The sequence below is a fragment of the Ranitomeya imitator genome, chromosome 3, assembly GCF_032444005.1.
Source record: "Ranitomeya imitator isolate aRanImi1 chromosome 3, aRanImi1.pri, whole genome shotgun sequence".
Lineage (NCBI taxonomy): Eukaryota > Metazoa > Chordata > Amphibia > Anura > Dendrobatidae > Ranitomeya > Ranitomeya imitator.
The window spans coordinates 736,310,534-736,330,157 of NC_091284.1; the positions used below are offsets into that span (position 1 = coordinate 736,310,534).

Below are 19,624 nucleotides of genomic sequence, written 5' to 3' on the forward strand. Positions count from 1 at the left end.
TTCTTCCACGGCGGGAAACTCCTGGGAGCGGTGCCCCCCGTGTCTCCGGGAATAGCTGCAGTCTATCACTTTTGAATCCAAACCAAAATGAGAGTTGTGCCTCAGGCAGCACACCTACATCAGGTGAGCACATGACCTAAACTTACTACACTTAGAAGAAAAAAAAACAAAAAAACCAAGTGGCGCTATCTATTAGGATTTCCCATACAAATAGAAACACATGTGAAGGAGGACTGAGGGTATGGAAACATGTTAAGATCTACATCAAAACATCTCTAGGCAGGAAAAATACTGCATTAAAAAAAAAAAAAAAAAAAAAAAACTCCTATATATGGCCATTTCATTAGAAACTACACACTAAACAAGGCTGATGAACCAACTACACGCCAGTATCGCAGGTAACCTGGCTCGGATACAAGGCCATCTACACCCATTTCATAGAGATGCCATTATCTAACCACAGCCCGAAACCACTACTAAATCAGCAGGACAGACGCACACTGGAAACTTAATATTTCACTCCATTTCCTGTAAGCCTCACCAGCCGCACCTCGCTCTTAGCATCACAAGATGAAATTTCACATCCATGTGTCAGGCTTTGAGCCATAGTGAAAGCCTCATGTTAAAAGCCCCCCGGGAATTATTCCTGATGGAGCACAACAAACATCATATAGCACACACTGTCTGCTCCGACCAACCTCCAGACCATGTGCGGGCATCGGCTTCTGCTGTACAGATGCCCCTTTTTTTTCCCCATATCTCTACATTTGGTTTTGTACTTTTATTTTTTTAAAAAACATTCAAGTATTTTTTTTATCAATTTTATCAGAAGTTAGTATTTGAGGTTGAGATCAGAATGATTAACTTCCATCCTCGAAAACCTGTGAAATTATTAGTAAGTGCTCAGATGACGGTATTATACGGGATTTATAGAGCAAATTCAGAGCTAAAATCCACAGGAGGGTAACATCCCACAGACATGAAAGGGATTTTACCAAACGTCTTCACTTGTATTAGAAAGATTCAGAATAAGAAACGTGGAGATAAGTGGCCTGTCGCTCATATTGGGCACAAAGCACCATCAATAGCTCGGTAGAATGACAATGGGGCCAATCCACAGATCTGAGGGTCGACTTCCACCACCTGTTCGGCATCTACGGTGCCACAATAGTGATGGCAGGTAGGATATACACCTTAGATACAGGATGAACGTGCACGGTGCTGCACCCCCAACGTAATTACGGATACACGCCAGATTTAATCCGTTCTATGAACCTCATTCCAGGACTGTGGCATCGGTAAGCCAAACCTCCGACTCCTCAATTTCCATGACTCCGACTCCACTGCCGTGCCTCCTTCTAAGGCTACATTCCCACAGCCGTGTTCTGCCTGTTTTTTTTTATTCCCACAGCCATGTTCTGCCTGTTTTTTTATTCCCACAGCCGTGTTCTGCCTGTTTTTTTACTCCCACAGCCGTGTTCTGCCTGTTTTTTTTACTCCCACAGCCGTGTTCTGCCTGTTTTTTTTATTCCCACAGCCGTGTTCTGCCTGTTTTTTTTATTCCCACAGCCGTGTTCTGCCTGTTTTTTTTATTCCCGCAGCCGTGTTCTGCCTGTTTTTTTATTCCCACAGCCGTGTTCTGCCTGTTTTTTTTATTCCCACAGCCGTGTTCTGCCTGTTTTTTTATTCCCACAGCCGTGTTCTGCCTGTTTTTTTTATTCCCACAGCCGTGTTCTGCCTGTTTTTTTTATTCCCACAGATGTGTTCTGCCTGTTTTTTTTATTCCCACAGATGTGTTCTGCCTGTTTTTTTTATTCCCACAGATGTGTTCTGCCTGTTTTTTTATTCCCACAGCCGTGTTCTGCCTGTTTTTTTATTCCCACAGCCGTGTTCTGCCTGTTTTTTTATTCCCACAGCCGTGTTCTGCCTGTTTTTTTATTCCCACAGCCGTGTTCTGCCTGTTTTTTTTATTCCCACAGATGTGTTCTGCCTGTTATATACTCAGAGCACATGGTGCCACTTCCCTTCTGCAGATCACACTTGGCCATTGAAGTCTTTGGAGATCCATAGTAAGCAGATGAATCACAAAGACGCTGTATATCAGTTTTCCATCAATTTCACCCGTTTTTTAAATTGATCCATTGCTTTGGTGGTTACACCTGCGAGGGGGATGAGCCTCTCTGTGCAACCATCTGTGGGTGTAATAGCTGCCTCTTATCGCATGGACTATTCAGGTCGGTAAAATGAGCCGGATAGTACAGGCTTTAATATTGATCTGTGTGCTGTGCACTACACACACTGACCGCATTATAGAGGAAAATATGGAGCACGTATGTGAAGAAACAGGTCGTCTGGAAGGTTTTCTGTCTGTCAGTCTCCCAGACAGGCAGCAGAGTGTCCGCTTGCACATGGCGGCGTATCAATTACCCATCGCTAAGTCTAGTACATTCAAATACACAGGGCGATGACAGAGCAAGCGGCCGGCATTACCTGCTCATCAGCAGCCATAGAACGGGCCGGTGTTTGCCCAGCCATTGGGCAGGGAGAAAAATGGTTCTTCACTGTACAGCTATAATAATAAACACTGTTTTAACTCCTTAATTTACTGACCCTAGATATAAGAGAATAGCCTCCCCATACAGGTGACAATCCAGCAGGTGTCGGCTGTACACTATAGCTGACAACTTGCTGTATCAGCCAACACAAAAAAAAAAATATTTTTTTTTAATATTTCCTTGAAAAAAATGAAAACTTCCTGCTACATTTTTAAACGTCCTACAATGCTAACAAAATAAACTAACATTTTACAAATGGTGCTGATGTAAAGCAGACATGAAGGAAATCTTATTAGGCTGTGCACGTTCAGGATTTTTCGCTATAAAAACGCATTAAAAAAACGCATACATATACATCCCATCAATTATAAGGACATATATAGGGCAGCACGGTGGCGCAGTGGTTAGCACAGCAGCCTTGCAGTGCTGGGGTCCTGGGTTCTAATCCCACCCAGGACAACATCTGCAAAGAGTTTGTATGTTCTCTCCGTGTTTGCGTGGGTTTCCTCCGGGTACTCCAGTTTCCTCCCACATTCCAAAGACATACTGATAGGAATTCTGGATTGTGAGCCCCATCGGGGACAGTCATGATAATGTGTGCAAACTGTAAAGCGCTGTGGAATATGTTAGCGCTATACAAAAATAAAGATTATTATTATTATTATAAAGCATTCTGCAATTTTTGTGCACATTAGTTTTTTTCCGCAAAAAAAACGCATTGTGGTAAAAAAAAACGCATCATGTTCATTAATTTTGCGGATTTTTTGCGGTTTTCCCGCTATTTAATGCATTGGGAAGCTCCGGGGGAAAAAATAAAAAAATAAAAAATAAAAAAATGCACAAAAGACGCATCAAAAACATGTGGAAAAAAAAACGCATGCGGATTTCTTGCCGTAAATGTCTGGTTTTGTTCAGGAAATTTCTGCAAGAAATCCTGACACGTGCACATACCACACAATGTTTTTGTGTGGTATGATGATTTGGATTAAAGGGATAATCATTCACAGCTTGAAAATTGCAATTTTTTTTTTTAACTTTGTCAATTTCTGATTTATAATTTTTTTCAAAAAAAACAAAAAAAAACACAACCTAAATTTGCCATTATCATGTATGTGACACGGAAAAAAAAAAAATCTCAAAATCACTGGGATATGTTGAAACATTCCAGAGTTATTACCACAGAAAGACATTGGTCAGAATTCAAAAATTTGGCCCGGTCACTAAGGGGTTAACACGTCATTTGTCTTTCTGCCTAGTCATTACTGGAGGGGGCAAAAATAGGTGTACGTTACCATGGCGTGCGTTTACTGCAGACCTCCTGTACCAAAGACATAGTAGTGAAAGGGGGCACTGCAAAAAAAAAAAAAATCCCCCAAAAACTGGAATTGCAATTTGTCATTATAGTAGCATTTTTTCTTCTTTTTCAGTATGTAATATTGTAATATTAATGGTACATTCAAAACTATGTCCTGTTTGATTAAAAACAGGCCCCAAGATGGCTAGATTAAGAGAACAAAATGCAAAAACTAAAACAAGTCCCAATAGGAATGGGTTAACCAAGCGGATCAGACCCGATATTACCCAGAATCACTTGGCATTTTTTTCATGCCATTGAGTGTTGTCTTTATGGCCGTACCCTCCCCTAATGTTGGCCATTCGGCCCCCCGCACGCTCGGTAGATACATTCTGCGCCATGATCGGCGGTTTCTGGCAGTCGCTTATCACTGCTGACTTTAATTGGGGTTTGGGTGAGATGACAAGAGATCTCTCGGAGGCAGAGGATGCAATTTAAGCCCAGGGATTGCAACCAAATCCCTGACACGAATATCTCACAGTAACTAATCCATCAGTGCTAATGATCACTCCTGTCATTACAGGGCACACAATCAATGTAAGCTGCAGCCGGCACAAGAAGACAAGCAAATACAAGCCACCATCTTCATAGAAACCATGCACACGTAGGCACAGGTCATAAGTCATTAGAAAAATCTGTTTTTTTCTACCATTTTAACTGACAGTGGTAAAAACTCTTGTGAGCAAAGCCTTAATAGCCAGCAGTAAGGGCAAAAGTGGTACCTTTCCCTACCCATCTCAGGTAAACGGAAATTGACTGCACTGGGTTAGGTCATAGACAACAGGGGTCAGCTATAGCATATGTACGGGCAACGTCACTTACAAGTTGGGTGCATGTTTCTCCAATGCTGAGTAATTATGGCAGCCCTCAAAGACCTTTCTGATAATGTAGTGGTCATCATTAAAGGGAACCTGTCACCCCCAATATCGAAAGTGAGCTAAGCCCACCAGCATCAAGCCCCCGATGTATCCTGAAAGATGAGAAAAGAGGTTAGATTATACTCATCCAGGGGCGGTCCCGGTCCGGTCCAGGGCCTCCCATCTTCTTACGATGACGTCCTCTTCTGGTCTTCACACTGTGGCTCCGGCGCAGGTGTACTTTGTCTGTTCTGTTGAGGGCAGAGCAAAGTACTGCAGTGTGCAGGCGCTGGGTCTCTCGGACTTTTCCTGGCGCCTGCGCACTGCAGTACTTTGCTCTGCCCTCAACAGGACAGACAAAGTACACCTGCGCCGGAGCTGCAGTGTGAAGACAAGAAGAGGACGTCATCGTAAGAAGATGGGAGGCCCCGGACTGCGACGCCCATCGCACCAGAACCGGACCGGACAGGGACCGCCCCTGGGTGAGTATAATCTAACATCTTTTTCTCATGTTTCAGGATACATCGGGGGCTTATCTACAGCATTACAGAATGCTCTAGTGACTGTGCGTTAGATGTAACCCAGCAAGTGAGTTCGATGATCACCTGTAAATGCAGCCTTAAGGTACCTTCACACATAACGATTTCGTTAACGATATCGTTGCTTTTTGTGACGTAGCAACGATATAGTTAACGAAATCGTTATGCGTGACAACGATCACCAATCAGGCCCCTGCTGGGAGATCGTTGGGGAATGATCAGGACCTTTAATTGGTCGCTGATCACCCGCTGTCATCGCTGAATCGGCGTGTGTGACGCCGATCCAGCGATGTGTTCACTGGTAACCAGGGTAAACATCGGGTTACTAAGCGCAGGGCCGCGCTTAGTAACCCGATGTTTACACTGGTTACCGTTCTAAAAGTAAAAAAAAAAAAAAAAAAAAAAACAGTACATACTTACATTTCGGTGTCTGTCCCCCAGCGTCAGCTTCCCTGCACTGTGTCAGCGCCGGCCGGCCGTAAAGCAGAGCACAGCGTTTACCCTGGTTACCAGGGGACTTCGGCATCATTGCCACACGACCTAAATAGCGACGCTGCAGCGATCGGCATCGTTGTCTATATCGCTGCAGCGTCACTAAATATGACGGTACCTTATGTAACTTCAGTCTTATGACATGGCTTATCAGTAAATCCTGAGCAGATGAGAGACACAAAGGTGTTTACACCTGCTCCATTTCCCTACATCTCAGAGATTGTAGTGCAAAGTATGTTATGTGAACGCCGACCTGAGGAGCGCACACCGCTTATCAGTGCAGGAAAGTAAATAATCCAAGACACAATCCAGGTCTAAAGGTCCATTCACACCTAGAGATTATTGGGACCGACAAAAGCACATGGGGTAGAAATGAGGTGAGAGACCAAAATGTATCTTCGTCTCAAACTTCAACAAAACGCCAACGACACTAGTTCTGTGCTGGAAAAGAGCCTCTATAGAAGCGCTAGGACTACAAGGCTTATGTGAACAGGCCTCAAAGGGGTTTAATTAAGATGGTAAAGTGTCCCTTATTTACAGGACACGAGCTTTGAAGAACCCCACTGTAGAGGACATTTCATCAAATGTTTCTTGATGAACTGGACACAATGTAATAGCAGTTGCAGCGCAGAATACAACATGGTTTTGTTTTTTCATTTTGCCTCCCCATTGTGGTGTTATTAGCAAAGTATTTGGACGCTAATGAGTTAATTTCCATTGGGTCCTAATGGGTGCTACCAGACAGTTCACTGGGGGCGTGTACTTCTTGTATGATGCTGACCAATCATAAGAAGGCAGCAACACAAAAGGAAAGAGAAACAATAGCTTAGTTTAGGTTTCTCACTGCAAGACAATCTGATATTTGATTTCTCTGCAAAGCGGATACAGGTTGCTGCGAGCACAGCAGACCTCAGCGTCATGACACCTGTAATCTGTCAGTCCAATTGGGGAGGGAGAGGCAGTACAGCAGGAGGTGGTAGCAATGAGGAGAGTTACGGTAATAGAAGAGTTTGTAATGTGACGCAGCTAAACTCAGCTGTACTGCCCATACCTCTAAAGGGACTGCCAGGAAATTAAAGCTCAAAAAGCTTTTGTAAAGAAAATGAACGGGTCTACTGTCCCCACAGCAACTTGGTAATCGCTCTGCAGCGAGATCAAGGCTGTCATTACATCTCACACAGGAATAGCCTGTTCCAAGCTATGGTGGAGGAGTTTTAATTTTTTAAGTTTTAAGTTTTAAGTTTTTAAGTTTTAAGCCTACAGCCTGCAGTGATCCTCAACCTACTGAACAGCCGCGCAACCTGCCCTACCCTCTCCTAGTGTATCCTCACCCACCCCCTGCAGACTGTGAGCCCTCGCGGGCAGGGTCCTCCCTCCTTATGTACTCGTGTGCCTTGTTATCTGCTCATGTTTAATGTATTTGTCTATATTTGCCCCGTATTCACATGTAAAGCGCCATGGAATAAATGGCGCTATAAAAATGTATAATAATAATAAATAATAATAAAATTCCCCGTGTGTTGCTGCCTGCCTATGATTGGTTAGTGTCATACAGAGGGAAGAAATACACGTGCCCGCCACCCCAAGAAAAAACAAACTGATAAAGCCTACTTGGATTGAAAAGTAAATTATTAGGTGCCGACTAGGTTAATACCTCTGCATTGAGATTAAATTAAAAAAAAAAACTTATACAATTATCCCCCTTTGCAGCCACAACTACATTGTGTGTCCAGTACAACATGAAAAGTTTAGTGAAAGGTCCTTTTAAAGTGGAATAATGCATGCTACCATTTCACTGATTGCCTATGGGACTGCTGGAGATAGCCAAGTACAGCGCTCAGCCATCTCCAGCACATGTAAGACCATAGCGCCATTCAAATAGGTGGTGGTGTTGGAGGTTGGGTGGGCTCCCAAGTCTCATACTCTGAACCCAGCGATTGGCCCAGGCATCAGATACCCTCCTCGATACTACATTTACCAAGATCTTGCAACCAGGGCTGTGGAGTCGGTAAGCCAAACCTTCACCTCCTCCAAAATGGGCTCCGACTCCACAGCCCTGCTTGCAGAACCATTACTTTAAAAAAATAAATATCAAAGCAGTAATGTAGAAGACACTTTAACCCAGAGAGTTTCTGTATCGCTTCTTGTGGAGGGAGTGAAGGTTGCTTATGAAACAAAGTTTCTTTTATAACCGTGATTGGTATGGATCAATGCCACGCAACACAAAGCACACGGTCTGCCAAATCAGAAGTCGTCCCTGAAATGCCCTCACATTAGAGCGGGTATATCCACAGGGTGCGTCACGACTATAATGGGTGGGGGTCCACCTCCGATTTCCCGATCCCATGCCGGGTGCGGTAATCACTACATCCATCCTTGGCTCTCCGATTTCATAACATCCATAGAACTGAATGGAAACTGCCAACACTTTCATGGAATGAAAGCCAATTCTCCATTCAACCTTCACCTGGACGCCGCAGCTGGCAGAAGAGGGTCAGGAGACCACCATTGTTTGGAAATGTATGAAGGCTCTACGTGGCTTATCCGGGGGAGCTTCCCCCACAGTAAGCACTGGTGGGCGCCATTGAAGTAGATCCAGCAGCTGAATTTGCTGCCTTTAGTACGAGCAGGATATAAAGCTGCACATTGCTCCTCTTCTACCCAGAACGGCACAAATGTTAGAGAACAAACCACAGTGGAAATGTAGCTGTAGTGAGAGCGCGCCATGTCCGTGATGATCGACAGGCCGCTACGTATGCCAATATACCCAGCAGCCCAGTCATTGCCGCCATCAGGGGCGAGGAGAGCCCCAGCCTCATATACACAGCGGACTCAGGCCTGTGAGCACCATATACTGCTGCTGGGGTCAGGCTGTGTGTGGGCACTCACTGCAAGATCTGCAGATGATACATGGAGCTTGCGGACTTTTTTTTTTTTTTTCAAAGTTTGCAGGAAGCCATCATGTCCACGCCTTGTCTGCAGAATGTGTACGGAGACTTAGTGGACTATTCATTCATTGCACCATACTTCAGCGGCAGATATTTGCGGAGCATTCCACCCCGATAAGCCACTAATTTCCTACACGTGCTCTGCATCCTGCCCGTCATCCTCTTACGCCATCATCAGTGATAAAGTCCCTGAAGCTACAGGGTTTTGTAGTAAGAGGTCCGCGCTCTATTGCCAAAAATAAATCTGGACTAACCAAAAGGTAGACAACATTTATGCCTGAGAAGCCGACCTTCGTACCATCAGTAGGGGGGCAACAAGGCATATCCATCACTCAGCTGGACCAGCTATGACAGCGGCTGGAGCTGGTGGGCTGCCACGTGTTGGGCCTCCAGAGATCCGATATGGGTAACTTATAGCGGTGGGCACCACTTTATAAGGTAATCTATCAATATGTTTTTGCTACATCATCTGCTTGTTACCGTTTTGAAGGAAAAAAAAAAATCACTTTTATCTACTGCAGGTCTAGCAGTTCTCTAAATGCTGAGATCTGCATAACCGCGCCCTCAACACAGATTGGCAGCTTTCTGCCTATGCACAGTGTACACAGAAAGCTGCCAATCAGTGACAGGGGCCGAGTTACACAGATCATAAATATAGAGGATGACATGGCAGCAGGTTTACTACTCCTCTAGTGATAATCTCCTGCTGATAAAACACCGATTTTATCAAAACTACAGCAAGTAGCCCATTACGTGACATCACTGGGATCAGGGTCTCTGTTTGTACATTATGGTTGAAAGTAGAGGGAAAGGAGAGGGTTGCAGCAGATCACGCTGGAAGCATGTTAAGGATTGTTGCAGCCAGATGACCCGGTGGGTGCCCTACATGCTTGTGATTTCAGGCAACGTAGAAGAAACGAAGGGCAGTTTCCAGCACAACCATCCAGGTATAAAATACAATTTTCTTTATTAAAGCAGGTTAAAATGTTTAAAACAAGAAACCTCAAAGCCTGACGTATTAGGAAACCCATAACCATAGGAAGCACCTACATTATTGTGCTCTCACATTAGGTGGAAAGTCTGGTGACTGACTCCCTTTAAAGATTTTTTTAGGCAACAAATACATTTTTTGCCTAAGCTCATGCATGTATGATCGCTGAATGTGAGACCACTGAGACGCCCATGATTACTAGAACAGTGCTCCCAGAGACCCCTATGTGAATCAAGCAGTCGGGGACGTATAAGGGTATGTACAGCGGTTTCCCATGAGTTTACAGTATAATGTAAACCTACGGGTAACGAAATCCGCAGTGCACATGCCGCGGAAAAAAACGCACGGATACACAGCGGTTTACATTCCACAGCATGTCAATTCTTTGTGCGGATTCCGCTGCGGTTTTACACCTGCTCCAATAGAAAACTGCAGGTGTAAAGCCACAGCGGAATCCGCAGTAGAAACCGCGATAAATCCGCAGGAAAAACCGCAGCGGTTTTGCACTGCGGTTTTTCCAAATCCGCTGCGGAAAAATAAGCAGCCCTCCAGAGTACGTGTGCACATACCCTAAGACCACAGCTCCAATCACTCATAGGGGTCTGACAACTCTGCCGTCTGCATCAGTCCCATCAAAGTGAATAATGCGGCGCTCAAGCATGCAAACAACTCCATTCACACAAGGGTCTCTGGGACCCCCATTCTCCCAATAACTGGAGGGCCCAGCGGTAGGACCACCATCACTCCAAGAACTATCACCTAACCTAGGCATTGGTAATAAATGCAGTTATTGAGAAAACCTTTACTCCTTACCTCATTTACAAACTTATATTTTCCATTATAATGATCCTGAATACAGGTGTAACGAGTCTGTACGGATCCTTTCTTTAAGGCGCCATTGATTTATGGGGGGAGAGACTTTCGATGTCCTGGAATCTGATGAAACATGTGTATGGTGACAAAGGCATTTGTTTTTTTTTTTAATGGGGAGAGGGATGTTGGAGTACTGACATATGCTCACATGTGGTGAAAACAGACACATGGATGAGGATGAAAATTACAAATACCGTACTGAATAAGGTTCCTATTGATTTCAATGGAAAAAAAAACATGAGGTTAGCTCATACAGGTGTGAGAATTGGGCATATTATGCTAATGACACTTGGATCAAACTGTCAGAGCGTGAGCCGAGAGTCATCCGTGCGGGAGCCAATTCTCTCGCATAAGAGAATCGCAGCACAGGTGCGAAAAAGATGAAGAACTTAATTTCTCCATTGTCTGAGCGTACATCGGACTGCACTTGGGTGACATCAGAGTGCAGTCTGACGATTCAAATGCACCCATAGACTTGTATGGGTTGGGCCTCTTTCACACTTCCGTCTTTGTTTCCGTCAAAATCCGTCGTTTTGTGGAAAAGACGGATCCAACAAATGTTTCTGCTGGATCCGTTTTTTTCTCATAGACTTGTATTAGTGACTGATTGTGACGGATGGCCTTCCGTTTCATCCGTCGTGCGCTGGATCCGTTGTCAAATCGCTGTCCATCGGGCGGAGACAACGCATATAGAAACATTTTTTGTGTACGTCGGAAAATCGCCCAGCGACGGATCCTGCACTGTCCGTCGTTGGCTATAATGTAAGCCAATGGATGCAGGATCCGTCGCTGACGGTCAAAAAACAGATTACGTTTTTTTTTTTTTTTTTAAACTGAGCATGCCTGGAAGGATTTCCATTCAGGGGAAAATCTCTCTCTCTCGAATTCTGTTTCTTCAAATTCCAGCTGTAACTACTTCAACAAATCTGTCAAAAAAAAAAAAACAGATCCAGCGCATCAGTTTTTTTTACAATCAGCACAGGATCCATCTTTTCAAGACTATGACAGATGGTGACCGATTCTAAAAAACGGATGTGTGAAAGAGGCCTAAGTGCGATCTGTCAAAGGCAGCCGCAGCATAGTGCGATAGGTTTCCCATGCTGAAGATCTGCTCTGCCCCACAGGACAACACTGGGCCTTTCCAATAAAATATCAGCTAGCACCGGCCTGTGTTATGCACCGGTGTGAGCGAGCCTTACGCTGTACATGGTAGGTTTCTTTTCCATGTGGTAAAGAAGGAAAAGTAGAAATTCTTCGGACACTAATTGTGTGGATTTTTCAGCCACAACTGACTAATGTTGGCTCTGTGTTACATAACAAAAGGAAGTACTGATGACTAATAGAATAGATGAAATATTGCAATAGTTCCTTACAAGGGGTTCAGCTCTGTTGAGGCTACTGATGGGCGTCCTACACCATTAGGATCAAGCAGTGTTCCTGCGGTGTCGGCACTCGCGGTCCCGGAGCTCTCGTTATGACACGTGACCCCGGCACCCAATCAGCACTGGCGTCACTGTCCCCGCCTTCAGACAAATCGATCAATAGGAAGTCGGATCAGCTGCAGCCCGGATTTCCATTTTCCTGTTTGATTTGTCTGAAGGTGAAAACAGTGACGCCAGCGCTGATTGGGTGCCAGGGTCACATGTCATAACGAGAGCTCCGGGACCATGAGTGCTGACACCGCGGGAAGGCGCAGGCACGGGAGGAGAGTATAGGCTTTTTTATTTCATCAGGGCCTAGCGTGGGGTATGAGAAAGGGTTGTCCTAGTACTGGGCAAACTCTTTAAGACATATTTTACAGCATTCTGGTACGCGGCGTGCAAGACCCCGATCTCCTCCTCACAGCACAACAGAAGGTCTTGATCCGCCATCTCCGCTCTTGCGTTCACCGTCCTTCTCTGCTTCATATGGATGACATGTCACGCCTCATCCCCCCACAGTGTGCCCCATCACACTGCTTCACAGGCGTTCTTCTTTCTGCCCTGCCGAGTGCAGAGGAAAGCAATGTAGTGTGCATGCGCCAGGAAAGGTCAAATAACGTTGATGACCTGGAAGTAAAGACGGCACATGCGCACTACAAGACATTGCCCATCCTCAGCAGAGCGAAGTGCACCCGTGCATGAGCACAACCGGGGGACGGGTCATACACGATGCAGGGCGGCAATTAAGAGAGAGGAGGCACGAGATCAAGACCAGAGCATATGGGAGGGGTAAAATACAGGGATTATTTGTGTCTGGCAGATGGGATTGGGGACTTATTAGAATGCTGTCAACGAGGCCTTCACGGTGGTGGATGTACTTTTTATTGGGAAAACGTGGCGATAGGTTCCCTTTAAAAGAATTTGTCCAATTAAAACAAGTTGTTATACTTATCAGCAGGAAAAGCAACAACTAATTAGTGGGCGGCCCCGCCGCAGGGAGCATCACCCGTTATCAGAACATTTGCACATGTTACAAGATGGCGCAGGTGGTCGGATACATGACCGCCGCTATATTCATCCTCTATAAAGCAGCAGGTCAAAGGTGAGCGCAGCGCTGTTATCCCCATAGGGAAGGAATAGAGCAGTGGTCACACATGGGCACTGCTGCTCCTGTCTAGCTGGTATAAAAGCCCCCCGGAGGTCAGACCCACATCGATCAACAAGTTATCACCCATCCTTGGTATGATAAGGTATTTAGCTGACCACGAGCTCCAAGGATTTAGTGAGAAACCTTGTCCCTGCAGCAGGAGCTCCCCTCACCCTAAAGGATCAGTTTCCATCTTGGGGGGTCCTTCAGGGTTCAGTACATGTTCTGGGAAAGCTCCAGACAGATCTACACGTGGGGTATGGCTAGTAGGACGGGTATATGGCACACACTTCCCCTGTAGCACAAAGCACAAGACCTGGACACAGAGCAGCACACCAGGACCAGCTGCCGGCAGACACCACTGGGGGTGACCACAGAACTGATGGGGAACAGAAATTAATAAATGTAGCATGTAATCCCTTTAAAAAATATGCTTTATTGATATCTATTCAAAATACCAGAAATTGAGGCGATTGTCTTGGAGCTAAGAAGTTTTTTGGGCCCAATGCTTTCCTTTGCTCCCTTTCCATTTATTCATCATTGTTTACAACATTGTATGCCATTATCTCTTTGGTATCAGACATGATGGACTATTCATTTATATGAACCAAGTCGGTTTATTATCTAATCACCCCCCGCAGTTGCTTTTTTGACATATGATATATGTATCTGTGAGTGGCTACCATAGCTAATATATCATAGGACTGTACATGTGGTTATATGTTCATGTATTATTGATTTCTAGTCCATTTTTTTCATCTCAAATACATGTATGGGGAGGAAGATTAGTTTGTGCACTTTAACCTTCTTTTATGTAAGACTATACTTCATTACTTTTGTTGCTTATTGTTTTCCCACCTGTAGCCTGTTAGGAATCAATAGGGCTAGTTTGGGATAGCCACCGCGGAGTGGGGGCGCCAAAAAAAAAAAAATTGCTTCTATTAGGGTGCCAACCTCCACTGCCAGGTAGGGAGAGTAGTGAAGTGTAGGGATATTTTCAGGTTATCTGCACTTTTAGGTCTTTTTTGTTTATTTCACTGGGGTTTTGGTACGGTATTTTTAATAGATATCAATAAAGCATATATTTAAAGGGATTACATGCTACTTTTTTGATTTTTTTCCCTACTTTGGATATAATATTGCGGTTGTATTATGGGGAACAGAAATTAGAAAGACCCCTCCGCAGCACCGGCCTCCGAGTGACAGGAGCACAATTACTTCAGACATTGGGAGCTGTAGTGGTAGATCAGTTGGCGCTGAAGTACAGACCTGCGGTCCATTAATGGCGGCAGAGAGGAGACCCCGATGAGCGATCCTCATCAGGACACAAAACTCTGACCCCTTGGGGCCAACTCCAGGAAGGAGAGAGGAGGCCCCAAGGGGAGGCTGCTGGCAGAAGGTCTGGGCTGTCACACTGAGACCTGAGCACAGTTCCCCCCGGAAGGGCGGGCGGTCGCTGAGGAGCACAGTTCCCCCCGGAAGGGCGGGCGGTCGCTGAGGAGCACAGTTCCCCCCGGAAGGGCGGGCGGTCGCTGAGGAGCACAGATCCCCCCGGAAGGGCGGGCGGTCGCTGAGGAGCACAGATCCCCCCGGAAGGGCGGGCGGTCGCTGAGGAGCACAGTTCCCCCCGGAAGGGCGGGCGGTCGCTGAGGAGCACAGTTCCCCCCGGAAGGGCGGGCGGTCGCTGAGGAGCACAGTTCCCCCCGGAAGGGCGGGCGGTCGCTGAGGAGCACAGTTCCCCCCGGAAGGGCGGGCGGTCGCTGAGGAGCACAGTTCCCCCCGGAAGGGCGGGCGGTCGCTGAGGAGCACAGTTCCCCCCGAAAGGGCGGGCGGTCGCTGAGGAGCACAGTTCCCCCCGGAAGGGCGGGCGGTCGCTGAGGAGCACAGTTCCCCCCGGAAGGGCGGGCGGTCGCTGAGGAGCACAGTTCCCCCCGGAAGGGCGGGCGGTCGCTGAGGAGCACAGTTCCCCCCGGAAGGGCGGGCGGTCGCTGAGGAGCACAGTTCCCCCCGGAAGGGCGGGCGGTCGCTGAGGAGCACAGTTCCCCCCGGAAGGGCGGGCGGTCGCTGAGGAGCACAGTTCCCCCCGGAAGGGCGGGCGGTCGCTGAGGAGCACAGTTCCCCCCGGAAGGGCGGGCGGTCGCTGAGGAGCACAGTTCCCCCCGGAAGGGCGGGCGGTCGCTGAGGAGCACAGTTCCCCCCGGAAGGGCGGGCGGTCGCTGAGGAGCACAGTTCCCCCCGGAAGGGCGGGCGGTCGCTGAGGAGCACAGTTCCCCCCGGAAGGGCGGGCGGTCGCTGAGGAGCACAGTTCCCCCCGGAAGGGCGGGCGGTCGCTGAGGAGCACAGTTCCCCCCGGAAGGGCGGGCGGTCGCTGAGGAGCACAGTTCCCCCCGGAAGGGCGGGCGGTCGCTGAGGAGCACAGTTCCCCCCGGAAGGGCGGGCGGTCGCTGAGGAGCACAGTTCCCCCCGGAAGGGCGGGCGGTCGCTGAGGAGCACAGTTCCCCCCGGAAGGGCGGGCGGTCGCTGAGGAGCACAGTTCCCCCCGGAAGGGCGGGCGGTCGCTGAGGAGCACAGTTCCCCCCGGAAGGACGGGCGGTCGCTGAGGAGCACAGTTCCCCCCGGAAGGACGGGCGGTCGCTGAGGAGCACAGTTCCCCCCGGAAGGACGGGCGGTCGCTGAGGAGCACATTTCCCCCCGGAAGGACGGGCGGTCGCTGAGGAGCACAGTTCCCCCCGGAAGGACGGGCGGTCGCTGAGGAGCACAGTTCCCCCCGGAAGGACGGGCGGTCGCTGAGGAGCACAGTTCCCCCCGGAAGGACGGGCGGTCGCTGAGGAGCACAGTTCCCCCCGGAAGGACGGGCGGTCGCTGAGGAGCACAGTTCCCCCCGGAAGGACGGGCGGTCGCTGAGGAGCACAGTTCCCCCCGGAAGGACGGGCGGTCGCTGAGGAGCACAGTTCCCCCCGGAAGGACGGGCGGTCGCTGAGGAGCAGGGCTCCCCCGGAAGGACGGGCGGTCGCTGAGGAGCAGAGTTCCCCCGGAAGGACGGGCGGTCGCTGAGGAGCAGGGCTCCCCAGGAAGGACGGGCGGTCGCTGAGGAGCAGAGTTCCCCCGGAAGGACGGGTGGTCGCTGAGGAGCAGAGTTCCCCCGGAAGGACGGGTGGTCGCTGAGGAGCAGAGTTCCCCGGGAAGGACGGGTGGTCGCTGAGGAGCAGAGTTCCCCCGGAAGGACAGGTGGTCGCTGAGGAGCAGAGTTCCCCCGGAAGGACAGGTGGTGGAGCGGTCAGTGCCCGGTGCCGGGGTGGCATCTCTCACCTCTCAAACAGCAGCCTGAATGCGAAGATCCCCAGCGCCGTGGGGATGGCGTACAGGAGGTGTCCAGCCCGCGGGTACTGCTCGCCGCTCTCCGTGTCCGCCAGGTCGGCCCAGGTGACGTTCTGCGGGAGCCAGAAGCGCTCGTTCCAGAACCAGGCCGAGAGCGCACACATCTTCAGGCAGCTCCGCCGCCGAGACACACGGGACCAAAGCAGCAGCTCCGGGGATGACGTGCTGCCAGGCGGGACTGACAATGCTGCCGCCGAGAGCCCGCCTCCCCCAGCAGACCGCGCCCGGAATATCTGCTGCTCACAGGAGCCGCCCTCTTGCTACACCAAATGGCCGGAAAAGGCATGTTGCTACACTCAGATGTGATCCGCCATATTGCTACACCCAAAAGGGCTCCCCTTGCTCGCATGACGTCACTCACGTGCGACAGCCTGGGAGACGTATAGACGCAGGAAACAAAAAGAAAACCGGCTGTTGCCCATAGCGACCAATCCCAGACACCAGCCCTGTTATTAGTAATGGCAGACTCCTGCTTGTGGGAAAGATCTTTATTTTTTAACCCCTTAATATCTCACATATGTTAACATCTTGTAACCTAATTATTTATTATTTTCATTATTATTTCATTATTTAATTTCAGTATATTTTTTCGACAAATGCTACAATGGAAAAAAATAAAGATGTTGCCTATGGCAACTAGTTTCGACTTTTAAAAGAGAGATAATTACCCTTGATACCAATGTAATGTTACCCCTCTGTAAATCGTAGTGTCACACATAGCCTATGGGTACAGTTTTGGCCTCAACATTCTGAGGCCACATTCACACGCTCAGTATTTGGTCAGTATTTTACCTCAATATTTGTAAGCTGAAATCAGTAGAACAATCAGAGGAAAAGTATAATAGAAACATATGCACCACTTCTGTATTTATCACCTACTGCTGGTTTTGTCTTACAAATCCTGAGGTAAAAAACTGACTAAATACTGAATGTGTGAACGTGGCCTAATAGAAACCCGTCACCACTTCTGTATTTATCACCCTCTCCTGGATTGGGCTTACAAATACTGAGGTAAAATACTGACCAAATACTCACAGGAGAGAATCGCAGCGCAGGTGGAGGTAAGGAGAGCTTAATTTCTCTATCTTCTCCATTGTCTGTATCCATGGTAATCGAACTGCGCTCGGATAACTTCCAAGTGCAGTCCAATGTTTTACACGCACCCATAAACTTGACTGGATGCGTGAGATCCAAAATATCGGAGCTATTTGCTGCTATTGTTTTGTGATCCCGAATCGTCATGAGATAGAAAGAGTGCTATCCCATAAAACATCAGACAGCACTAATTATACGCTCGTCTCCGCAAGCCCTAAATAAGATATTGGAAAGGCGGGGAACAAGATTATGAGTGGGAAGGAAGGTCTCTTTTATAATGAGAGGTTCAAATAAATGGACTTGTTTAGCTTATTATCCGAGTGCAATGCAATTCCCACGGACGCCGGCAGCAGTGGAGATGGAGAAACTCCTTTCTCCGTCTCCTCTGCACCTATGCTGCGATTCTTTCATGTGAGAGGCTCGGAGAACAGAGCACTGACTCTCGGCTCGCACTGGCAGCAGAGCAGGATCCGAGTGTTGTTGCATCCAGTGCTCTTGTATCGGACGTCATTGTGCCCATTGATCCAGAAGAGCATTTGTGAGGTCAGACACTGATCTTGGATGACATGGTCGGGCTCGCAATCTCTCTTCTAGATCATCCCAAAGATGTTCGATGCAGTTGAGGTTATGCTCTGCTGCCAGTCAAGTTCTTCCACACCAAACTCACCCAACCATACCTTGAGCATTGCTTTGTGCAGCTGGGCACAGTCATGCTTGAACAGAAAAGGGCCTAACGATTTATCTTCACTGGAACGAAGGGACCTAGGCCATCCCCTGGAAAACAACCCTAGAAAATTGTTCCTCCTTCTCTAAATGTTACAGCTGGCACAATGCAGTCAGATAAGTAAAGTTCTCCTGACGCTCACCAAATCTGTGATCCCCACTCCACAGGAGCATGTCTCCATTTCTCCAGAGCGCAGTGATGGCGGCTCTACATCGCTCCATCAGAGGTTTTGCTGTATGCTTTGTACAGCTGTTCAGCCATGAAAATGAACGTCATGAAGCTGCTGGCGCACAGTTTTTGTGCTGATGATAATGCCAGAGGAGGTTTGGAATTCCCTAACTTTCTGATACAGGGAAGATATATATCTCGGTACCGTGTTAGCCAGTGGATAGAAAAATATTTTCTCTCTCAATTCTAAATATTTTCCTAACTTACTGAGTCAGAGCAAGACACTTATTCTCCACTTTGTGGTTGAGTTGCTGTGGTTCCTAATCACTTCCACTTTTCAGTAATACCACTCACTGATGATAGTGGAATATTTATGAGAGAAGAAATTTCATGAACTGACTAGTTATAATGGCAAAAGTTGCCGTTTCAGGTTTGTGCTATTCTATGCCTGATGAAGACATCTGAGTGGTCTCGATAGCTTGCAATTTGTTACCATCTTTTCAGTTAGCCATTAAAGGGTATCAACCACTGAGGACTCTCAAATCTTAATATTTTTCTATCTACTGGCTATCATGGTACAAAGATATATATTTTTTCTCTCGTTACAATGGTGACATCCTATTATAGTACTGCACTCAAATTCAGTGAGATCTTTAGAAGAAATCATTCTTTCACAATCTATCTACTATATAATTGTCTAAGGGTCACTTCCGTCTTTCTGTCTGTCCTTCTGTCTGTCACGGAAATTCATTGGTCGTGGGCGGCCTCTGTCTGTCATGGAATCCAAGTCACTGATTGGTCTCGCCAGCTGCTTGTCATGGCTGCCGCGACCAATCAGCGACGGCCACAGTCCGATTAGTCCCTCCCTACTCCCCTGCAGTCAGCGCCCGGCGCTGGGTTAATGCCAGTGGTAACGGACCGCGTTATGCCGCTGGTAACTCACTCCGTTACCGCCACTATTAACCTTGTGTGACCAAGTTTTTACTATTGATGCTGCTTATTCAGCGTCAATAGTAAAAACATCTAATGCTAAAAATAGTTTAAAAAAATATAACATCATTATATACTCACCTTTCGTGACG

At 47.7% G+C, this 19,624-nt stretch overlaps 1 protein-coding gene across 2 annotated transcripts in view; it reads right to left on the reverse strand.

The window, feature by feature from the left end:
• Positions 1-16,887, reverse strand: part of CERS5 (ceramide synthase 5) — a 93,685-nt gene extending 76,798 nt beyond the window's left edge. Inside the window, exon 1 of one of the 2 annotated variants that reach the window (XM_069758834.1) lies at positions 16,487-16,887. In XM_069758834.1, the coding sequence (XP_069614935.1) occupies positions 16,487-16,659 (173 nt within the window). In that variant the 5' untranslated portion in view covers positions 16,660-16,887. The remainder of the gene's footprint in view (positions 1-16,486) is intronic. The other variant, XM_069758833.1, reaches the window with a different exon arrangement.
• Positions 16,888-19,624: the final 2,737 nt, after the last annotated feature.